General features: G+C 53.4%; 3 protein-coding genes across 6 annotated transcripts; 2 read left to right on the top strand and 1 right to left on the bottom strand.

The window, feature by feature from the left end:
• The first annotated feature begins 5366 nt into the window (after positions 1 to 5366).
• Positions 5367 to 9825, top strand: LOC120227526 (tubulin alpha-4A chain). Its single transcript, XM_039225622.1, has 4 exons — positions 5367 to 5445; positions 7263 to 7485; positions 7777 to 7925; positions 8170 to 9825. The coding sequence occupies exons 1-4, from the start codon at positions 5443 to 5445 to the stop codon at positions 9139 to 9141; spliced, it is 1347 nt and encodes a 448-aa protein (XP_039081553.1). The 5' UTR covers positions 5367 to 5442; the 3' UTR covers positions 9142 to 9825.
• Positions 9826 to 10680: 855 nt separating this feature from the next.
• Positions 10681 to 14103, bottom strand: LOC120227527 (serine/threonine-protein kinase 16). 2 transcript variants are annotated; one of them, XM_039225624.1, is made up of 8 exons: positions 14070 to 14103; positions 13521 to 13710; positions 12712 to 12931; positions 12331 to 12464; positions 12051 to 12171; positions 11828 to 11923; positions 11283 to 11404; positions 10681 to 11169 (listed from the first exon to the last, which is right to left on the bottom strand). In XM_039225624.1, exons 2-8 carry the CDS (start codon positions 13604 to 13606, stop codon positions 11031 to 11033), a joined length of 918 nt encoding a protein of 305 aa, XP_039081555.1. In that variant the 5' UTR covers positions 13607 to 13710; positions 14070 to 14103; the 3' UTR covers positions 10681 to 11030. The 2 variants fall into 2 exon arrangements, with proteins under 2 accessions (XP_039081555.1, XP_039081556.1); XM_039225625.1 differs by lacking the exon at positions 14070 to 14103 and adding an exon at positions 13916 to 14063.
• Positions 14104 to 14201: 98 nt separating this feature from the next.
• On the top strand, positions 14202 to 16982 carry LOC120227528 (beta-galactosidase-1-like protein). 3 transcript variants are annotated; one of them, XM_039225626.1, is made up of 6 exons: positions 14202 to 14363; positions 15165 to 15222; positions 15329 to 15634; positions 15810 to 15976; positions 16221 to 16371; positions 16542 to 16982. In XM_039225626.1, exons 3-6 carry the CDS (start codon positions 15566 to 15568, stop codon positions 16674 to 16676), a joined length of 522 nt encoding a protein of 173 aa, XP_039081557.1. In that variant the 5' UTR covers positions 14202 to 14363; positions 15165 to 15222; positions 15329 to 15565; the 3' UTR covers positions 16677 to 16982. The 3 variants fall into 3 exon arrangements, with proteins under 3 accessions (XP_039081557.1, XP_039081559.1, XP_039081558.1); XM_039225628.1 differs by lacking the exon at positions 15165 to 15222 and having other exon boundaries at positions 15508 to 15634; XM_039225627.1 differs by lacking the exon at positions 15165 to 15222.
• The last annotated feature ends 584 nt before the right edge of the window (positions 16983 to 17566 follow it).

The raw sequence follows: 17566 nt of genomic DNA, 5'->3' as shown, positions 1-17566 counted from the left end.
GACCTTGCTGCACTGCTCCAAGATGGAGGTGAAATTCTGGGAAGGGGTTAAAAAAGACGGATCTAACAATGAGCAGGGGAAGAGGGAGAGATCCAAAGAGAGAGTGTCTGTTGGACACCTTTGTAGGGTAGATGGACTAAGCAGTTACTCAATTGGAAAAATGAAGAAGTGCCTGGCATCATTTGTTGGATTCTGTACATGTATGTGAATGTCTAAGTTTTCAGTCTGGTAATATGGATTGTTACCTGTACACCTACCCAGACATTTTGGCTCTAATTCAGGAGATACATACACACTCACAGTCATGTGCACACGTGCATGAGCATACACACACACACACACACACACACACACACACACAGAGTCAGAAGCAGAATCTGTATTCCACTAACATGCTTGGACATTTCTCCCTGCAGCCTTGTCTTCTCCATTTTTCCTGCCAGAAGGCTTGCTCCGGGGTTGTAAACTCCTTGCTACAGGGGCCAGGGTAACATAAATACCTTACACTTGACCATATGATGGGAAACGGTGAACTGGGTGATTTGGAGCAGCTTGCTGTCCATCCTAAGAAGGTGGCCACCACCGAGCTCCATTTGTTGCCCTATTGGCTTCCTACTGCTGTTGTTACAAATTGCTACCAACTTAATAGCTTAAAATGATACAAATTTATAATCTTACAGTTCTGGAGATCAGAAGTCCAAAATAGGTCTTATGGGGATTGCAATGTTGTGATTTATAAAAATACATATTTGGTTATTCAGATGACTAAAATATATTCCTCATATATATTTGGTCTTTGTTTAGGATTCCTGCCTCACAGCTCCTAAAACCCTTGGAATTTCCTAAGTGTTGAGAGGGATTCAGGTGCCTTTTGTTATGTTAATGAGGCGACTTTCGGAAAGCACCTAATTTGTCAGAGGCTGGTTGCCTGGGATCCAACCCCATGTTAGAGGGTTGGAACTTTCAGTCCCCTTTCCACCTCCCCAGAGGGAGGAAGGGCTGGAGATTGAGTGCAAACACCAATGGGCAATGATTCCATCAACCATGCTTATGTAACGAAGCTTGCATACAAACCCAAAAGGATGGGGTTTGGAGAGCTCCCAGGTTGGCGAACACATGGAAGTTCTGGGAGAGTGGCATGCCTGGATAGGGCATGGAAACGTCTGGTCTTTTCCCCATACCTTGCCTTATGCATCTCCTGTTATTTGGCCATTCCGGATTTATATCCTTTTATAATAAGCCAGTGATACAGTGAGTGAAATGTCTCTCTGAGCTCTGTTAGCCATTCTAGAAAACTAATCAAACCCGAGAGGAGCTTATGGAAATCTCTAATTTATAGCCAGTGTGTCAGAAGCCCAGCCAACAGCAAGGGTGTTGGGAGCGCAGTTGTATAGGGCCAAACCCTCTACGTGTAGAATCTGATGCTATCTCTGGGTAGATGGTGCCCGAATTGAGTTGAATTCTTAAGACACCCTGCTAGTGTCTGAGAATTGTTTGGTGCTGTATGGGGAAGCCCTCCCCATCCCTACCCCCACTGGAATTAATACCAGAACCTATTTAGGCATAAACTCAAGGTGTTGGCAGAATTGCCCTCCTTCTAGAGATTCTAGAGGATAATCTGTTTCTTGCCTTTTCCTTCTTTCAGAGGCTGCCCGTAGTCCTTGACTCATGGATTCCTTCCATCTTGAAAGCCAATAGTTCCATCTCTTTGACCTCTGGTTCTGACCTCTCCTTCCCTGACTCTGACTCTCCTGCCTCTGGCTTCCACTTTTATTATTTTTTTTTTAATGTTTTATTTATTTTTAGGAGAGAGAGAGAGAGAGACAGCGTGAGCAGGGGAGGGTCAGAGAGAGAGGGAGTCACAGACTGACACAGGCTCCAGGCTCTGAGCTGGCAGTCAGCACAGAGCCTGACGCGGGGCTCGAACCCACGATCCGCGAGATCATGACCTAAGCGAAAGTCGGACGCTTAACTGACTAAGCCACCCAGGCGCCCCTCTGGCTTCCACTTTTAAAGACTTATGATGGGGCACCTGGGTGGCTCAGTTGGTTAAGCGTCCAACTTAGGCTCTGGTCATGATCTCCCAGTCTGTGAGTTCGAGCCCTGCGCTGGGCGCTGTGCTGACAACTCAGAGCCTGGAGCCTGCTTCTGATTCTGTCTCTCCCTTTCTCTCTCTCTCTGCCCTTCCCCCACTCATTCTCTGTCTCTCTGTCTCTCAAAAATAAATAAACATAAAAAATGTTTTTTAAAGACCTTTGTGATTATATTGGGCCCACCCAGAAAATCTAGAATAATCTCAAGATCTTTACCTTAATCACATTTGCGGCCCTTTGCTATGTAAGGTAACATAGTCATAGGTTCCACATATTACAATGTGGAGGACGTCTTTGGGGGACTATTATTCTGCCCGTCTCAGTTGCTATATACAAATGCAGGCCTGATATAGCCAGATCTTCCAGTTGTCTTCAAGACAAGCTAGACATCTAGAATTTTATATGGCTGTGTGGAAAGTGTTAACATGGCAGGTTGAGACTGCTCCCTAGAAAGGTCTGCTTGTGGGGTGCCTGAGTGGTTAGGTTGGTTAAGCCTCCTACTCTCAACTTCAGTTCAGGTCATCAGGTCATGATTTCATGGTTCGTGAGTTCGAGCCCTGCATCAGGCTCTGCACTGACAGCATGGAGCCTGCTTGGAATTCTCTCTTTCCCTCTCTCTCTCTCTCTGCACCTGCCCTGCCCCCCCCCCCCGTAAGTAAGTTAAGTAAATAAATAAGTACTTGTAAAGCTGGCTTTGGCTGGTGTCTGGGAACTTGGCTCTTAGTGCTCCCAGTTGATGGTGAACTGATCAGGATGGTTCGCCGAGCCTACACTGTGTGGTAAAGAACTTGGTGGATGCTGAACAACTGCTTTACTTCTAGGAGTCTGGAATTCTCATATGTGCAAGGCAGAGGTGTCTATGTGACCATCCCTCACCATACACCTTGGTTGCTGAGTTTCTAGCAGACTTCCCTGGGCAGAAACACTGCAGGGAAAGGTTGCTCCAATTTTGTTTTGGAGGAGGGGTATGCTGTGTGAGCCCTCCCGTGAGGAAGAGGGCATAGATCCCTTCAGATTCCGCTTGTGTCCTTTCCCCTTATGAACCAGCTGTGTGGCCTTCCTACATCACTGTCATTAACCTTAGCTGGGAGTACAACTTGGTGCTGAGTCCTGTGAGTCCTTCTAGTTAAATCCTGACATGGGGGCGGTCTTGGGGATGCTTGAACACAAAGACAATTCTTGATTTTTCTCATATTCTACATGCTATGAGGATTAACACCATGAGGGCCAAACCAAAAAATTCTGAGAGGGAACGTGGCCTCCAGGCTGCCAGTTTGCACCGTCTGGCTTCTTAGAGTTCTACCCTAGTTTTGCTCCCATCTCTGAAGTGAAACGATTCCTCTGACACACACTTAGCAAACGCTTACCCCCATGACATCCTAGGGAACACAAGGGACACAAGGATGAATAAATATGCAATCCTTGCCTGGAATGAGTTTACAGCCTAGAAGACAGATATGTACACAATGAACTGCAGCATGATAGGCTATGTGCACTAAAGTAATGTATATGATGCTCTAAGAATTCAGACAGTTGCTTACACAGCATTTTGCTGTGTATGTACACATCCCTCAATTCATCTGGTCCTCACAATCTGAAGTTGTTATCCCTGTTTTGCAAAGGAAGAACCTGAACTTGAAGGTCAAAGAAGTTGAGGGTGTTGCCTAAGAGAACTCAGGTCTTTTACAATACTCTTTCTGCTGGCGGCAGGGGTGGGGGGAGGGCAGCTGGTGGGAGGTGCACAAGGGAAAAGGAGGGTCAGAGAAGGTCTGAGGAGCCCATATGTTCTGAAATCACCAAGGGTCTCTGTAGAGACAATGACCCCGTTTCTCAAAGCAGCCTCACTATACACCCTGCCACTTTTGACTTTTATGAATGAGTCTTGTTCTTCCAACCACATGTCAAGTCTGTTGAGAAGGGAGACCTTGTCATACTTCACTGCATTCCTTTCCGTGTCTTTCCTAAGTAAGGTGTCAATTAGCTACTCTGTTGGCAGGAAGTTGCCTGCTAGTTTTTTATCCTACTGGATTGTAATGTCAGACAGCTCTGGCCCTAGGAAACACTATGGTAGGTGAGGCAGGTGAATCTCTTTCAAAATGACTAGCCTGAGAGACAGGTTTCTTCGGGATATACTGATGGGCCCATGGGGCATTTCCTGATGATTTCCCCGGAGAAGGGAGACAGCTTGTAAGGGAAAGCAGAAGTAGACTGAAAAGCCCATTCTCGCAACAAATGGAGATGGAATGTAGGAAGAAGGAAAAGCTTCCATGAAGGCTTCTGCGTGAGCATTAAAGGCGTTAAGATGCTCGCCATGGCCTAGGAACAAAAGAAGATGGGAAAGTCAAAATGAGGCACGATATCAAAATCTCCATTTTCTTTTTTCCACTTTAGAGTCAACAAACATTTTGATACCTCACAATAAGGCTGTCAGTGCGGAATCGTCGTCTCCTTTTCACTGATGAATACGCCAAGGACTCAGTGAGGTGAGGTCACCTGCCCAAGGTCACATAGGGCAGTCAGGACACTAATCCACGTCCTTGAGGGCTCCAGTCCAGAGCTCTGGCGGTGCTGGCCGCAGGGAAGCAGGCAGGCGGCGGTGGCGAGGCCTCGCTAATAGTGACGGTGCTGACGACGGGGCCACTGACCGGCGGCCAGCCGGCGAGCCGCGGCAGATTCCTAGTCGGCCCTCGCAGACAGACTTCGGGGCTTGGGCCTGTGGGGTACTGTAAGGAATCTGCACCCTGGGGCTCAGACTGTGCAGCTCTTGGTCCTCGGCCGCCCACAGGCTTTGGCGAAGGCCAGCCGTCCAGGCCGAGGACTAGAAGGCGGTAGGTATGCAGCTGCAAAGGATTCCCTGGGGAATGGCCGGAGCCTCCAGGGAGGCGGGGCGGGGAGGGCACCGGCGAAGTCTAGCTGCAGCCACCTCGCAAGGACAGCCTGTACAGCACCGAGCCTAAGTCAGAACACCTGGGAGATGGGCGCCCCCGTGACTCAGGTGCTGGCGAGATGCGCCCTGGCACCATGCCCTGTGTCCTACAGCGGAGATCCGGAGCCCAGAGTGTCGGCTCAAACCCTCGAGCGAAGGGTTAAAGCCGGAATCGCTACTCCTAACCCCAGACAGGTGAGAGACCGAGACAGGGAAGGGGGAGGGGACCCACCCTGGCCCCACCCCCCGAGGCCGCCTACCCCCTTGGGGGCGTGGCCTCCGGGCCGCTCAGCCCCTAGTGGGTGAGTGCGGTGCGCGGGCCCCGCCCCCCGCCTATAAGAGCGGTGCGGCACTGCAGCTAGCGCAGTTCTCACCGAGACCCGTCACCCGGACTCTACGTGAGACCCACCGCCCGGACTCACCATGGTGAGTGCGGCTCTGCCGGGATCGCGCCAGGCCCCTCATTGCCCTTCTCCTTGGGGACCCTCCTTCCCGGGATGCTCGGGACCCTCCATCCGGCGTTCCGGGTCTCGAGGAAGTGCGAGGGTTTGTGCCTTCCCCCACCCCCACTCTCTCCTGGTGACTTTGGCCGAGTCGTGCTGTGCACTTTTGGAGGCTGGGGAAGGGGGTGGAGTGGGGTGGGATTCTTCGCTAGCCGAGAGGCTGAGAGGAGCCCTTCTGGAAATCGCCTCCTGCTCCACCAAGCATTTTGTTCTAACCCTCCTGAGGGGTGTCGCGGTCCCGCTCCCAGTCCTTTTCACGGATGCGGGAGACCGCCGGGCTGCCCTCCGCCCCTAGCCTCCCTTCACCCCGACCCCCTCTCCCCGGAACTGAGCGAACACGTGCTTAGCACCAGAAGGTGGTAGGGGGTCAGATTACTTGGTTCAGCATCCCCTTTTCCTCCGACTGTGTGTGCATCCCTCTTACCCACAGCTCCCCCCCCCCCGTGACTCAGCACCCCGCTTCTGAGCCGGGAGGGGTGGCAAGAATGGGGTTCGGCCTCATGAGGCGAGTCGGCCCCTCTCCAGCCCGAGCCCAGTGAACGGACAGGCAGAGACAGCTGGCGCTGAGCGAGAGCGCGGGCCCAGGCCAGGTTGGGGGGAGGGGAAAGAGGTGTGTGTAGGGGGGTGGTATTTATAGCTCAGGAACGGGGGCCCAGATCCAATCTTTGCTTTCGGCTGGGATGTAACTGGAAAGAATCTAGAAGTGGGGGGGGGGGGTTGGCGATTGCGGGGCTGGGGTGCAGGGTGGCGCTCAACCTGCGCAGGGCAAGGAGTGTTACCTCTGGGGCCTCACCGCAGGTTCCGCTTCCTTTTCTGGGTATTTGGAAACCGTCACCCCGCCATTTCGGTGTTGGGAAGGGAGGCTGCGCGGGCCCTGCGCCGCACCACTTTGGCTCCTTAGGGGTTAATTTCAGACTGGCAGGGATGAGCCTAAGGCAGCCAGTGCCCCAGTGCCCACAACCCTTATTGCTCGCGCCTGCCATCTGCACTCTCTATTTCCGTGAGGGCCGCCACCGTGGATGAAGGTGGTGAAGACATCCAGAATGCGGGGGTGGAGGTGGGGAGAGGAGCCAGCTGGGATTCATCCCCAGAGCCAGATGGGATTTAAAGGTGTTGGAGGGGACACCCTGAATGGTCAGTGTGGTCAGTTGATGCCAGACTGGAGGGCTAAGACACCTCTGCAGCTCACGGGAAAGACAGGGGGGAGAGCGTTTTATGAAATTCCAGCTGTTCATCCTCAAAGAATTAATCAAGCTGGGGGTGGGGGGGGGGAGCTTCTAGCTATAAACTCACGGCCCTGGAAAACCTGTCCTTTCTCAGGCTCTTGAAGAGGTTGGTTTGGGTGTATAAACCTAAAAACAGCTGAAAAGCCACTTGTACTTGTCTCAAGAGTTACTGCAGTGTCTGCCTGCTTCTTATGGGCACTTGTCCTCTCTGTCCTTCCTGAGTGTCTTCTGAGTGTGGCAGAGTCATGTGGAGCCACCGCTCTTGCCTGACAAGGTCCTCACAGGGAAGGGGAGACTAAGGGACTGAATTGCCACTGGGTGCCTCCAGTTGTTAAGTCCTATGCGGGGCAGCCTGGACAGGCTGCCAGCCTCTTCCCACCTCTGCCCAGCCCCAGGCCTTCCCTTTTGCCAACCGAAGCATCCTAGCTGGTAGGTGATAGGGCGGGAGAGAGGCTCGTGAGGTGAGCACTGTAGACATGGGGCTCATGCTGTGTTCCCTCTCTTTATACCTCAGCGTGAATGCATCTCAGTTCATGTGGGGCAGGCAGGTGTCCAGATGGGCAATGCCTGTTGGGAGCTCTACTGTCTGGAACATGGGATTCAGCCTGATGGGCAGATGCCCAGTGATAAGACCATCGGCGGAGGGGACGACTCCTTTACCACCTTCTTCTGTGAAACCGGTGCTGGAAAGCATGTGCCGCGGGCAGTGTTTGTGGATCTGGAGCCCACCGTGATTGGTGAGAGGAAGACGGGGTGGAATTGAGGGGAGCAGAGAGAGTCTCTGAGCTTCTCTCTGGAGTGTGTCTAGACCTGGCTTTCCTGGCCTTGCAAACTCTTTGCCATCTTTGAAGCTGAAGAAGGCAGGCTGGGTGGTGGGTGTGGGTTTCTCTCACACGCTGGTATCACAGGCTTACAGAAGGATGAGCTCTTCCATACATCTGACCGCAGCTACCACGCTGGGGGAGGGAGGTGCCTGCTGAGCACAGCCTTGTGGTTTGTGCCCTAACGATGTGTTTGTGTCCTTCCAGATGAGATCCGGAATGGCCCATACCGGCAGCTCTTCCACCCGGAGCAGCTCATCACTGGGAAGGAGGATGCCGCTAACAACTATGCCCGTGGTCACTATACCATTGGCAAGGAGATCATTGACCCGGTACTGGACCGGATCCGCAAGCTGGTGAGATTTGGGGATGAGAGGGAGGGAGCTTTTAGATGATGCTAATGGTCAGGAACATTTTTGTTGTTTGTTTGTTTTTAGGATCCATTTCAGGGGGGTCATCTCATCTCTCAATGTGTATGTTCCAGACTCCTCGGTCTCTGCCCTGACTCCTGAGAGATTTTAGGCTTTTGTGGAGCCAGAAGGTAGAGTTTCTCAGGCCCCTCACCCACCGACATTGCCCTTTCTCTTTCCTGCCTTTCAGTCTGACCAGTGCACAGGACTTCAGGGCTTCCTGGTGTTCCACAGCTTCGGAGGGGGCACCGGCTCGGGCTTCACGTCACTCCTGATGGAGCGGCTCTCGGTCGACTACGGCAAGAAATCCAAGCTGGAGTTCTCCATCTACCCCGCCCCCCAGGTGTCCACGGCCGTGGTGGAGCCCTACAACTCCATCCTGACCACGCACACCACCCTGGAGCACTCGGACTGCGCCTTCATGGTGGACAACGAGGCCATCTACGACATCTGCCGCCGCAACCTGGACATCGAGCGCCCCACCTACACCAACCTCAACCGGCTCATCAGCCAGATCGTCTCGTCCATCACGGCCTCCCTGCGCTTCGACGGGGCCCTCAACGTGGACCTGACGGAGTTCCAGACCAACCTGGTGCCCTACCCCCGCATCCACTTCCCCCTGGCCACCTACGCGCCCGTCATCTCTGCGGAGAAGGCCTACCACGAGCAGCTGTCGGTGGCCGAGATCACCAACGCCTGCTTCGAGCCTGCCAACCAGATGGTGAAGTGCGACCCCCGCCACGGCAAGTACATGGCCTGCTGCCTGCTGTACCGCGGAGACGTGGTGCCCAAGGACGTCAACGCCGCCATCGCCGCCATCAAGACCAAGCGCAGCATCCAGTTCGTGGACTGGTGCCCCACGGGCTTCAAGGTTGGTATCAACTACCAGCCGCCCACCGTGGTGCCCGGGGGTGACCTGGCCAAGGTGCAGCGCGCCGTGTGCATGCTGAGCAACACGACCGCCATCGCCGAGGCCTGGGCCCGCCTGGACCACAAGTTCGACCTCATGTATGCCAAGAGGGCCTTTGTGCACTGGTACGTGGGCGAGGGCATGGAGGAGGGGGAGTTCTCTGAGGCCCGGGAAGATATGGCTGCCCTGGAGAAGGATTACGAGGAGGTGGGCATCGACTCCTATGAGGACGAGGATGAGGGAGAAGAATAGAACAGCTGCCTGGAGTCCACTATGTTTATTGCAAATTCCTTTCGAAATAAACAGTCTCCTTGCACGCTTTCTTGTCCCCTCTGTGAGTGCTTGGGCTTCTGCTGACCTCCTCTCTGTGCTGCCACCGCCACTTCACTGCTTCTGCTGCTGCCCTCATTCTTTGCTGCCCATGACCCCTTTCCCTTCCATGTCTGAAGGTGAGATATGCCAAGGGGTCCTTGCCAGGCCCAGGAAGCGTGACCTCAGGGACCTTGATGTCAGATCCCAGGGGCGCCCAGTATAGGAGAGAGAAAATGAGTACTGAATCCCGGACCTGTCTGTCCAGCCACAAGCTGTTGAAAAGATACGAGTTTTCACTTCCTTTCCAAGTAGGAGTTTAAGTCCAGCAGTTTCTGTGTTTGAGTTAGACTGCTACCCTATTTCTTCCTGCTGCTTCTACATTCACGGACTCTGGAAGTTTGGCCCGGGCACCTCTGTGCGTGATGAGGGCTTGGGAGTGGGGCTGGGCTGGCCCACAGTTCCTGGGCACGGAGCCTAGTCATAAGCTTGGGGGATGGGAGGGGACAAGGGCGATCTCCTCGAGTTGTGTCACTGCACCTCTGAGCAACTTCACACGGCTGTCTGTCCCTCTTGCTGCCTTGCTGGGGCCTAGGGCTGTGCCATTAAAAGTCAGGTCATCTCTTCTCTGTTTGTGCTCTCTTTCTGGCCTCAGCCTCTATGCTAGCGGGGGGCGGGGGGACGCTCTTGCCAGGGCCCTGGAGAAAACTCCAGCATTGCTAATAGGCACCCCAGGACCCACACCGACGTCAGCACATGGGGGTGAGCACAGCAGGGTGTGGTGGGGGGCTGGTGGGGAGGAGAAAAGAAACTTCAATCTCAGGAGTAGGAGATGCCAGCCCTGCCCTTGCCTTCCCCTCCCTGGTGATTCAGGGACGTGGTGCCCTTCCCTAGGGAACAGTTCAGCCTAAGCAAAGGCAGGGCCCCTGTTTACTCAGCAGAGTAGGCAGGAAGTGGCAGCTGGATACTGCCACACCACAGTGGCCTCATTAATCATTAACCATGTGTGAGCTAGAACCATCTGGGAGAAACTAGGGCCAAAAGGCTGCCACCTCCACTCCCCTTGCCCCCGGGCTGAGGCTGGGAGACCTGTTATGTTGTTGTCCCAAAGCGTCCTCAGCTGCCTCCACCCAGAAGCCCTTGCCTGGCAAACCGGCTGGGCTGCTCTGACTCAGCTACCCACTCCTGGGAACGAAGGAAAGAACTGAGTGTGCCTCTCGGGGGCCCCGGTCCCAGTTCTTAGCACTGAGGCCAGCTCGATCCAGAACAGCTTTAAGTGTTGGACTAAGGTGAGCTATAACTGCCCACTTCGGGCTGGCCCGATGTAAGGTAAGGGTACCTGCCTCCTTACATGGAACGACGAAGTCACACCATCCCTCACCACACCGGTCCCTCTTCCCAGGCTGTTCTCTTGGAAATGGCAACCAGACCTTGGGCCCCTGGCACCTCTTCTCTCCCACTCCAGGAAAAATGAGACTAAGATCCACTCCAAGCTTTCACTTTATTCTTTTTATACATTCTCCTGCTCCCAAATGTGGAGGCAGACCATGATGTAAGCTCAGCAGTCCTGCTCAGAGCCTTTCTCGATTCTATCAGTTTCCCTTTCCCCATCCCCCGCCCCTGGCCACCTCAACTCAGTGAGTCCCCCGTTCAGTTGTTGCTCCTGGAGATAAGCGAGGAGAAACAGAGACGGAAGGCTGAGTTGGCTGTCCCCCATCCACCTGCCCCCAACTACAAGACAAGTCCTGCGGAGAACAGGTGGAGACTCTAATAAGGGGAGGGGAGCCTCCTTCCAAGGCCCGGGGGCCACCTCAACATGGCCACTGGTTTGTTCAGATTTGGGTGGTGTGCTGGCCCAAAGTTGGGGGCTGCAGTGGCTCCAGCTGACTGAGGAGGAGATGGACGGGGGGTCGCTGCTGGGGGTCTACGGACATCATGGAGGCCAAGAGCTGCCGCAGTGCTGAAGAATGCCTGTGGAAGGAGGTGGGCATGGTGACCCGAGAGTCCTCGTTCCCTGCGCGGAGGTCCCAACTCTACCAATGTCGGAGCAGTCTGAAGTGTTTGGTGGCCCTTTTATTGCTTACCTGGGACTCTGCGGGATGCTTAGCTGGTTCTGCACAGCAAGGGCCACACTGTCACCCTTCTGGAACACCATGTCATACGGGCCCTCCCCAAACATCATGGCATATAGCACACAGCCTAGGGACTGAGCACAACTTGGTTATTCTTTGACAGGGGACCACTGGAGGGGATACCTCTCCTCTTAATTCTGTAGTGAAATGTGACTACATAAGCTAAAAAGAATATGCCAACCTCAGCCACATGACACCAAGGCAGGGTCCAGAGAAACCGCCAGTTAGCTGGAGGCTTCTGCACCCCGAGTTTAGCCACTGCCTTCAGCCCTGACGCTTAGCTGTATTCACTCTGTTCAAAGAGCGGGATTATACCACTTCCTGAGCAACTGAGTACAGTGTCAACGACAGCTCCCAGGAAGGAAGTCGAGGGGGATGGAGACACATGCAGTTCCGGGGGCCCCATGCACTCAAAACCAAAGACCTGCCCCTCTACTTCCCAGCAGGTACAGAGTTGCACTCCTCTCCCCCCAAACTCCCGCCTACATGTTCCTCACCCAGACGTCGGTCCGCTCATCGATGACACAGTGGCTCTGCACAGAGAAGAGCTCCGGGGCCCGGTAGGAGATGGTGCATCTCTGGGCTGCCCAGTCCTGGAACAGTGGCCCCACAGCTCAAAAGTGGGGCACAGGTCACAGTCATGTGACCAAACTAGGGCATCCACCGGAAGAAGTTGGTGATGGGGGATAGGGGGGCAAAGGAGCCGGGGGGGTCTGTTACCTGCAGGGCCAGAGCCTGGCGGGAGCCCTCCACATGGATGCGAGCTTGATTCATGGAACCCAAGTCCATTAAAACCGGTTGCCCCTCATCTCCAAGCAAGATATTGGTAGGCTTCAGGTCCCTGTAGGGAAGTGGAAATGACCCATGAGCAGCCCTGGATAGGGAGGCTGGAATCCCTGGGGGCCAAAGAATCTTGGGGATTGTTCCTTGGAAGGGAGAGCAGAGACCTCTCAATCCCCTTCCTTTCTGCCCCGAAAATACACACGGCCCTCTCACTGACCTGTGGGCATAACCTCTGACATGAATGGCCTCAAGGCCTCTGCAGATACCGAGCAGCAGCTGAAGGATTTGATCTTCAGTCAAGAAGTTGCCTTTGTCCTTCAGCCTTTCTATCTCGTTCCACAGCGTACCCCTCTGCAACACAAGTTTCCCCAAAGTTGGAGATGTTTTTTGGGCCTCTGATCCCTGAGCCTGACCCCTTCCCTAGGTCACAGCCTATCAACTCTTTCACCGCACACTCTGCACGCTTCACACTCCCACCTGGGTTCCTTTGAACCCCAAATCTGAAGAGGCGTCTGCTTCCTGACATGCTTGACTACTCACACAGCCCTGGGTAGACGGCTTTGTTGCAAGCCCCTCCATTGCCAGGAGACTTTCTGACCTTGAAGAAGGGTAGCAGCAGCCAGGCTTCATGCTTAGGGCCCCGCTCCCTCAGACAATAAGCCACAAGGCGGAGGATATTGGGGTGATGGAAGAGGCGATGCATGTCTGCTTCTCGCTGGGCCTCCTCCCGATCCTGCTGCTCGTGACACAGGATCCGCTTCAGGGCGTAGAAGTGTCCATCATGTAACCCCTCCACTAGGTCCACATAGCTGAACCCACTGTGGGCCAAAGGGGTCAGTGAAGGACCACAGTCATGTCCCATTCTGCTAGGAAGTCCCTGGGGAAGAAGAGGTGGGGGGGGGGCGGGTATCTTTCCCAGTTGGCAGAAACCCTCCCAAGATGTGGTTTCAAGAGAAGTGTGCCGATTTTACACTTTGGGCTCCAGAGCAGGAACACAGCAATCTTTGAGGTGCTTTGGTCATAACGCAGTGTCCTGCACATGACAAACGCACCATAAACATTAAATGAGTGACACTCAACACTTATCACATGCTGCGAACCAGGCACTGGGTGAGATGTTTTATATGCATTATATCTCATTTAATCCTTACAACTCCATCAGTGACCAAAAAAAAAGTATCTCCGTGAAGCAGATGAAGAAACCATGGCTTTTCAAGGTCACACAAGGCGGGCCCAGGAGGCCTGGCTCCTGAATCTACTTTTTTGACTACCGTGTCGCTAGGCTCCGTCAGGTGCCCTAAAGGATATGTTAAGAGGGCACTTCTATGCCCCTATCATGTGCAGACTGCTGTCCTTCAATTACCATAACCCCGGGGGCTACTAGCTGAGTGGTTTCCAAAGACTCACCCCTCCCCCAGTTTCTGGATGAAGAGGTAGCGCTTATTGTCAATGATGACAGTTCCCCGAGAGCAGACACACAACGCGTGGCCCATAGTGTCTCAGTCATTCTCCTCAACGGCGGTCTGAGGTTGCCGAAGGCTTCGTCCAGGTTGAGTGGGCTCTTCCGGGGGATGCGCTGGGGGCCCAGCGGATCATACTGGAAGGAAAAAAAATACCCGGGAGAGTCGTGGGTCGGGGGCAATCCAGACGACCCCTGAATACCAGGAGGGCTGGGGCCCAGGTCTCGTAACATAGAGACAACGAGCCCTGGCGACGCTGACTCCAAGAAGGTTGGAGTCAGGTGCCTTAAAGCCTCCGGCCACACAGCGACTACCAGGTCGCTTCTTCCAACCCCAGCTCACCAGTGAGAGGCCCCCGCTCCCGCGGCCATTGGGCCGCCACGGCAGGGTAGAGGGTAGTTCCGGGGAGTACGAGGCCCTGGCCCACCTCCGGCAGAGCCCACCCCCGGGCTCGGCACCCAGAGCCCGCGGAGGGTCAGCCCGGTTCGCCACTGACCTGGCTCGGGCTGGAGAGAGGCGCCGGAGACCGGAAGGAGTGGATACGTCATCATTCCGCGCCGGCGTAACGGCCCGCGGTATCCTAGCAACCGCTGGGCGTGTGGATGATGTGGGGGCAGGGAGCGGAGAGGCCGGGGGCGGGCTAAGCCTGGGGTAGGACGGGTCCCAGGACTCGGGTGAGGGTTCCACACTTGGCTTTCAGTAGTGGTCAAGACGCAGGCACGTACGCCAAAGGGGAGCAAAGCCGGGCTCGGCCCGAGGCCCCTAGGACTTCCATCTCCCAATGCCGGAGGTAGGAGGCTGACTACAGTCCAGCCGCGAGGGGCGGTGCTGGGGTGGGTGCTGGCGGCCTGGACCCCTGCATCTCTGTTTCGTACAACCTTGGGGACTCTGGCCTGTATCCCACTACCCTAATTTCAGTAGTTAAGAGCTTAGGCTCTTAAACTAGACAAGGTTCTAAATCTTGTTTTAATAGCTTAGTTACTAGCTGTGTGACCTCGGTCAACTTACTTAACCTCTCAGAGCCTCAGTTTCCCTACACGTAAACAAGGTTAAGTGCACGTACTGTGAGGCTAGACTGGCTAATTCAAATCCCATCTCTGCTAAACTAGGCATGTGACCTTAAACAGGCTATTTATCTTTTCTCTCAATTTCTTCTGTAAAATGGAAATGAGAATTATCTACCGCGCAGAGTTTTTTGAAAATTAAATGAGGTGTAAAGTGTTTAGCACGATATTTGACACACAGCCCTTAGTGTCAGTAAACAGAAATTATTATTTTTATATTATCCTGGTCCTTACATCCCAGGCTTGGGACTGTGAAGGCAGGAGTCATGGAAATTCACAAATCCCTAACCCTTCGCACCAAGTTGTCTTTGGCATCTCTCGCACAGGCAGGCAGGGATAAATTGGAGAGCAGTGCACATCCAAAGAAGATGGGATGGCCAAGATGCTCTCTCTTGCTGAAACAGGGTCACCAGGAAAAAAGATCCCTCTTACAACCTGTTCCCCTACTTTCACACCACTGGGAAGATCTGGTTTCTCTTGGTTCTGAACCTGTTTTAGCCCCCTGGTTCTGACATTCATTCATCTAGATTTAACCTGCTATGTGCCCGGCCCTGTGCTAGAAGCTGAGGATTCAAAATGGACAAGGTACTCTTCACCCTCAGGGAGCTGTTTAGTAGAACAGAGCTTCTCAATCTTGCATGTCTTTAGAATCGCCTGGCATCTTGTTAAAATACAAATTCTGATTCTATAGGTCTGAGGTAGGACCTGAGACTCTGCATTTCTAACAAGCTCCCAGGTGACGCTGATGAAGCTGATTCAAGATGTAGAGGATTTTACAAACTAGTAGAGTAGCGGGTGGACAAGTCCAGGCTAATCGCCTGGCAACTAGAGGTGGTCTCCACCCCCTTGCTCGCTGAGGTTCCCTCCCAGGAATCCGCCACGTGACAGCCGGACCGCCCTCTCTGACTAGAGGAGCCCTGTTAGCGCCATGGCTCCTAAGAAGCCGCCCTGCCTTCCTTCCCTGCTGTTGCCACTTCTGACGCTGCTGCTGCCCCAGGTAAAACCACAGGATTGAATCAGCAGGCTGGGTGAGGTGAGGCGGGATCGGATCTATCCCAGGAGAGAAAGAAAGTGAAATTAACATAACAATGAGCAGGCCTAGTTCCATCTCCTCCGCAGACACTGACCCCCCCACTCCAGACTTCTGCTGAAAGTAGTGTCTCCCTTTGCAGGCAGACACTCGGTCGTTCATACTGGATCGGGAAAATGACAGATTCCTCCTGGATGGAGCCCCGTTCCGCTACGTGTCTGGCAGCTTGCACTACTTTCGAGTACCACGGGTGCTTTGGGCAGACCGGCTCTTCAAGATGCGAATGAGTGGCCTCAATGCTGTCCAGTTGTAAGAAGTGCTCAGGAGAGCCATGGAGGGTGGGATTTATTCTTCCTACCACTCCCTTGAGGAAGGGGTTGGGACAGGAAGACTGGCTGGGTGTGAGAGCTCCAGGGTGTCCCCGCCTAGGGTGGGAAAGGGTGGGCCAGGACCTTCTTCCAAGCACTTTTTGGAGATTCCCTGCAAGGCCTGAGCCCTTAGGCTTCTTCAGCACCATCCTGCCTTGGGCCCTGTTAACCTCTTTCTTTCTCAGTTATGTGCCCTGGAACTACCATGAGCCAGAGCCTGGGGTCTATAATTTTAATGGCAGCCGGGACCTCATTGCATTTCTGAATGAGGCATCTATAGCGAACCTGTTGGTCATACTGAGACCAGGACCTTACATCTGTGCAGAGTGGGAGATGGTGAGTTAGGAGAAGGGATAGAACTGGAGCCATTCCCGTGCACTTCCGAGACTCCTCCCACCTGCCCACACTGCAGGGCCACTTCCAGTGCTAAACGCAATATCCTCCCTCCTTGCCTCCGCTGCTCCACTCCCAAACAACAAAACCTGTTGTCTTCATGTTTGTCTCAGGGGGGTCTCCCAGCCTGGTTGCTTCAAAAACCTGAAATCCATCTGAGAACCTCAGATCCAGGTGAGTGGAGACAAGTTTTTAACACAAAAAAACAACAGCAACAAAATGGATTGTTGAGTTCCCAAAACAGATGAGACCATCCCCAAACTGGAGATCATTGATGCAGATATTTGAGTGTTTCCTTCATGCCCAGCAAGATGCTAGAAACTGGGGGACCAGACAGACACAGTCCCTGTGCAATGGAGCTTATGGTGAAAGAAACAGATTGTCAAAAAACCAAAGCCTGTAAGATTATTGCAAGCTGTACAAATACCACACAAGAAAATAGACAAGGAACTGAGATCGTGAATAACAGAGGACTGTTGGGGCACACGAGGGGCTCAGAGGGTTAAATGTCTGACTTTGGCTCAGGTTGTGATCTCAGAGATTGTGGAGTTCGAGCCCCGCATCAGGCTCTGTGCTGACAGCTCAGAGCCCGGAGCCTGCTGCAGATTCTGTGTCTCCCTTTCTCTCTGACCCTCCCTCTCCTCCCTGTCTCTCTCTATATCTATCAGAAATAAACATTAAAAAAAAATTAAAAACAGAGAAGGCTTGGTTTTGGTAAAGAGATCAGAAAAAAGCTTTTCTGAAATGATGACATTTCGACTCTAGCATGGGAAAGCTCTGGTCATATAGTGAGGTGAGAATGACCAGGTAGAGGACACAGTATATTCTAAAGCCCAGAGATGGGAAAGAACATAGCATGGTTGAGGCCCGCTTGGCTGGAGCATCACAGGGAAGGGAAATGGATAGGAAATGTTAATGCAGGACCTTGTGGGCCATTATAAGGGGTTTGCATGTTGTCCTCAGCAGAGTAGAAAGCCACTGAAAGAGCTTAACGAGACATACCATTGAAAGAGCTTTTTAAGGAGACATACTGATTTATTTTCAGATTACTTGAGCCTGGGTGTGGAGAGTGGAGGGAGGAGAGCAAGGGTATAGGTGGGGAAACTGATTGGGAGACTCTGGCTGTTAGTTGCCGGAG

The sequence above is a fragment of the Hyaena hyaena genome, unplaced genomic scaffold, assembly GCF_003009895.1.
Source record: "Hyaena hyaena isolate Hyena2069 unplaced genomic scaffold, ASM300989v1 scaffold_2448, whole genome shotgun sequence".
NCBI classification, from domain to species: Eukaryota; Metazoa; Chordata; class Mammalia; order Carnivora; family Hyaenidae; genus Hyaena; species Hyaena hyaena.
Note: the sequence above shows the minus strand (reverse complement) of the source record. Positions and strands in the feature narration are given on the sequence as shown.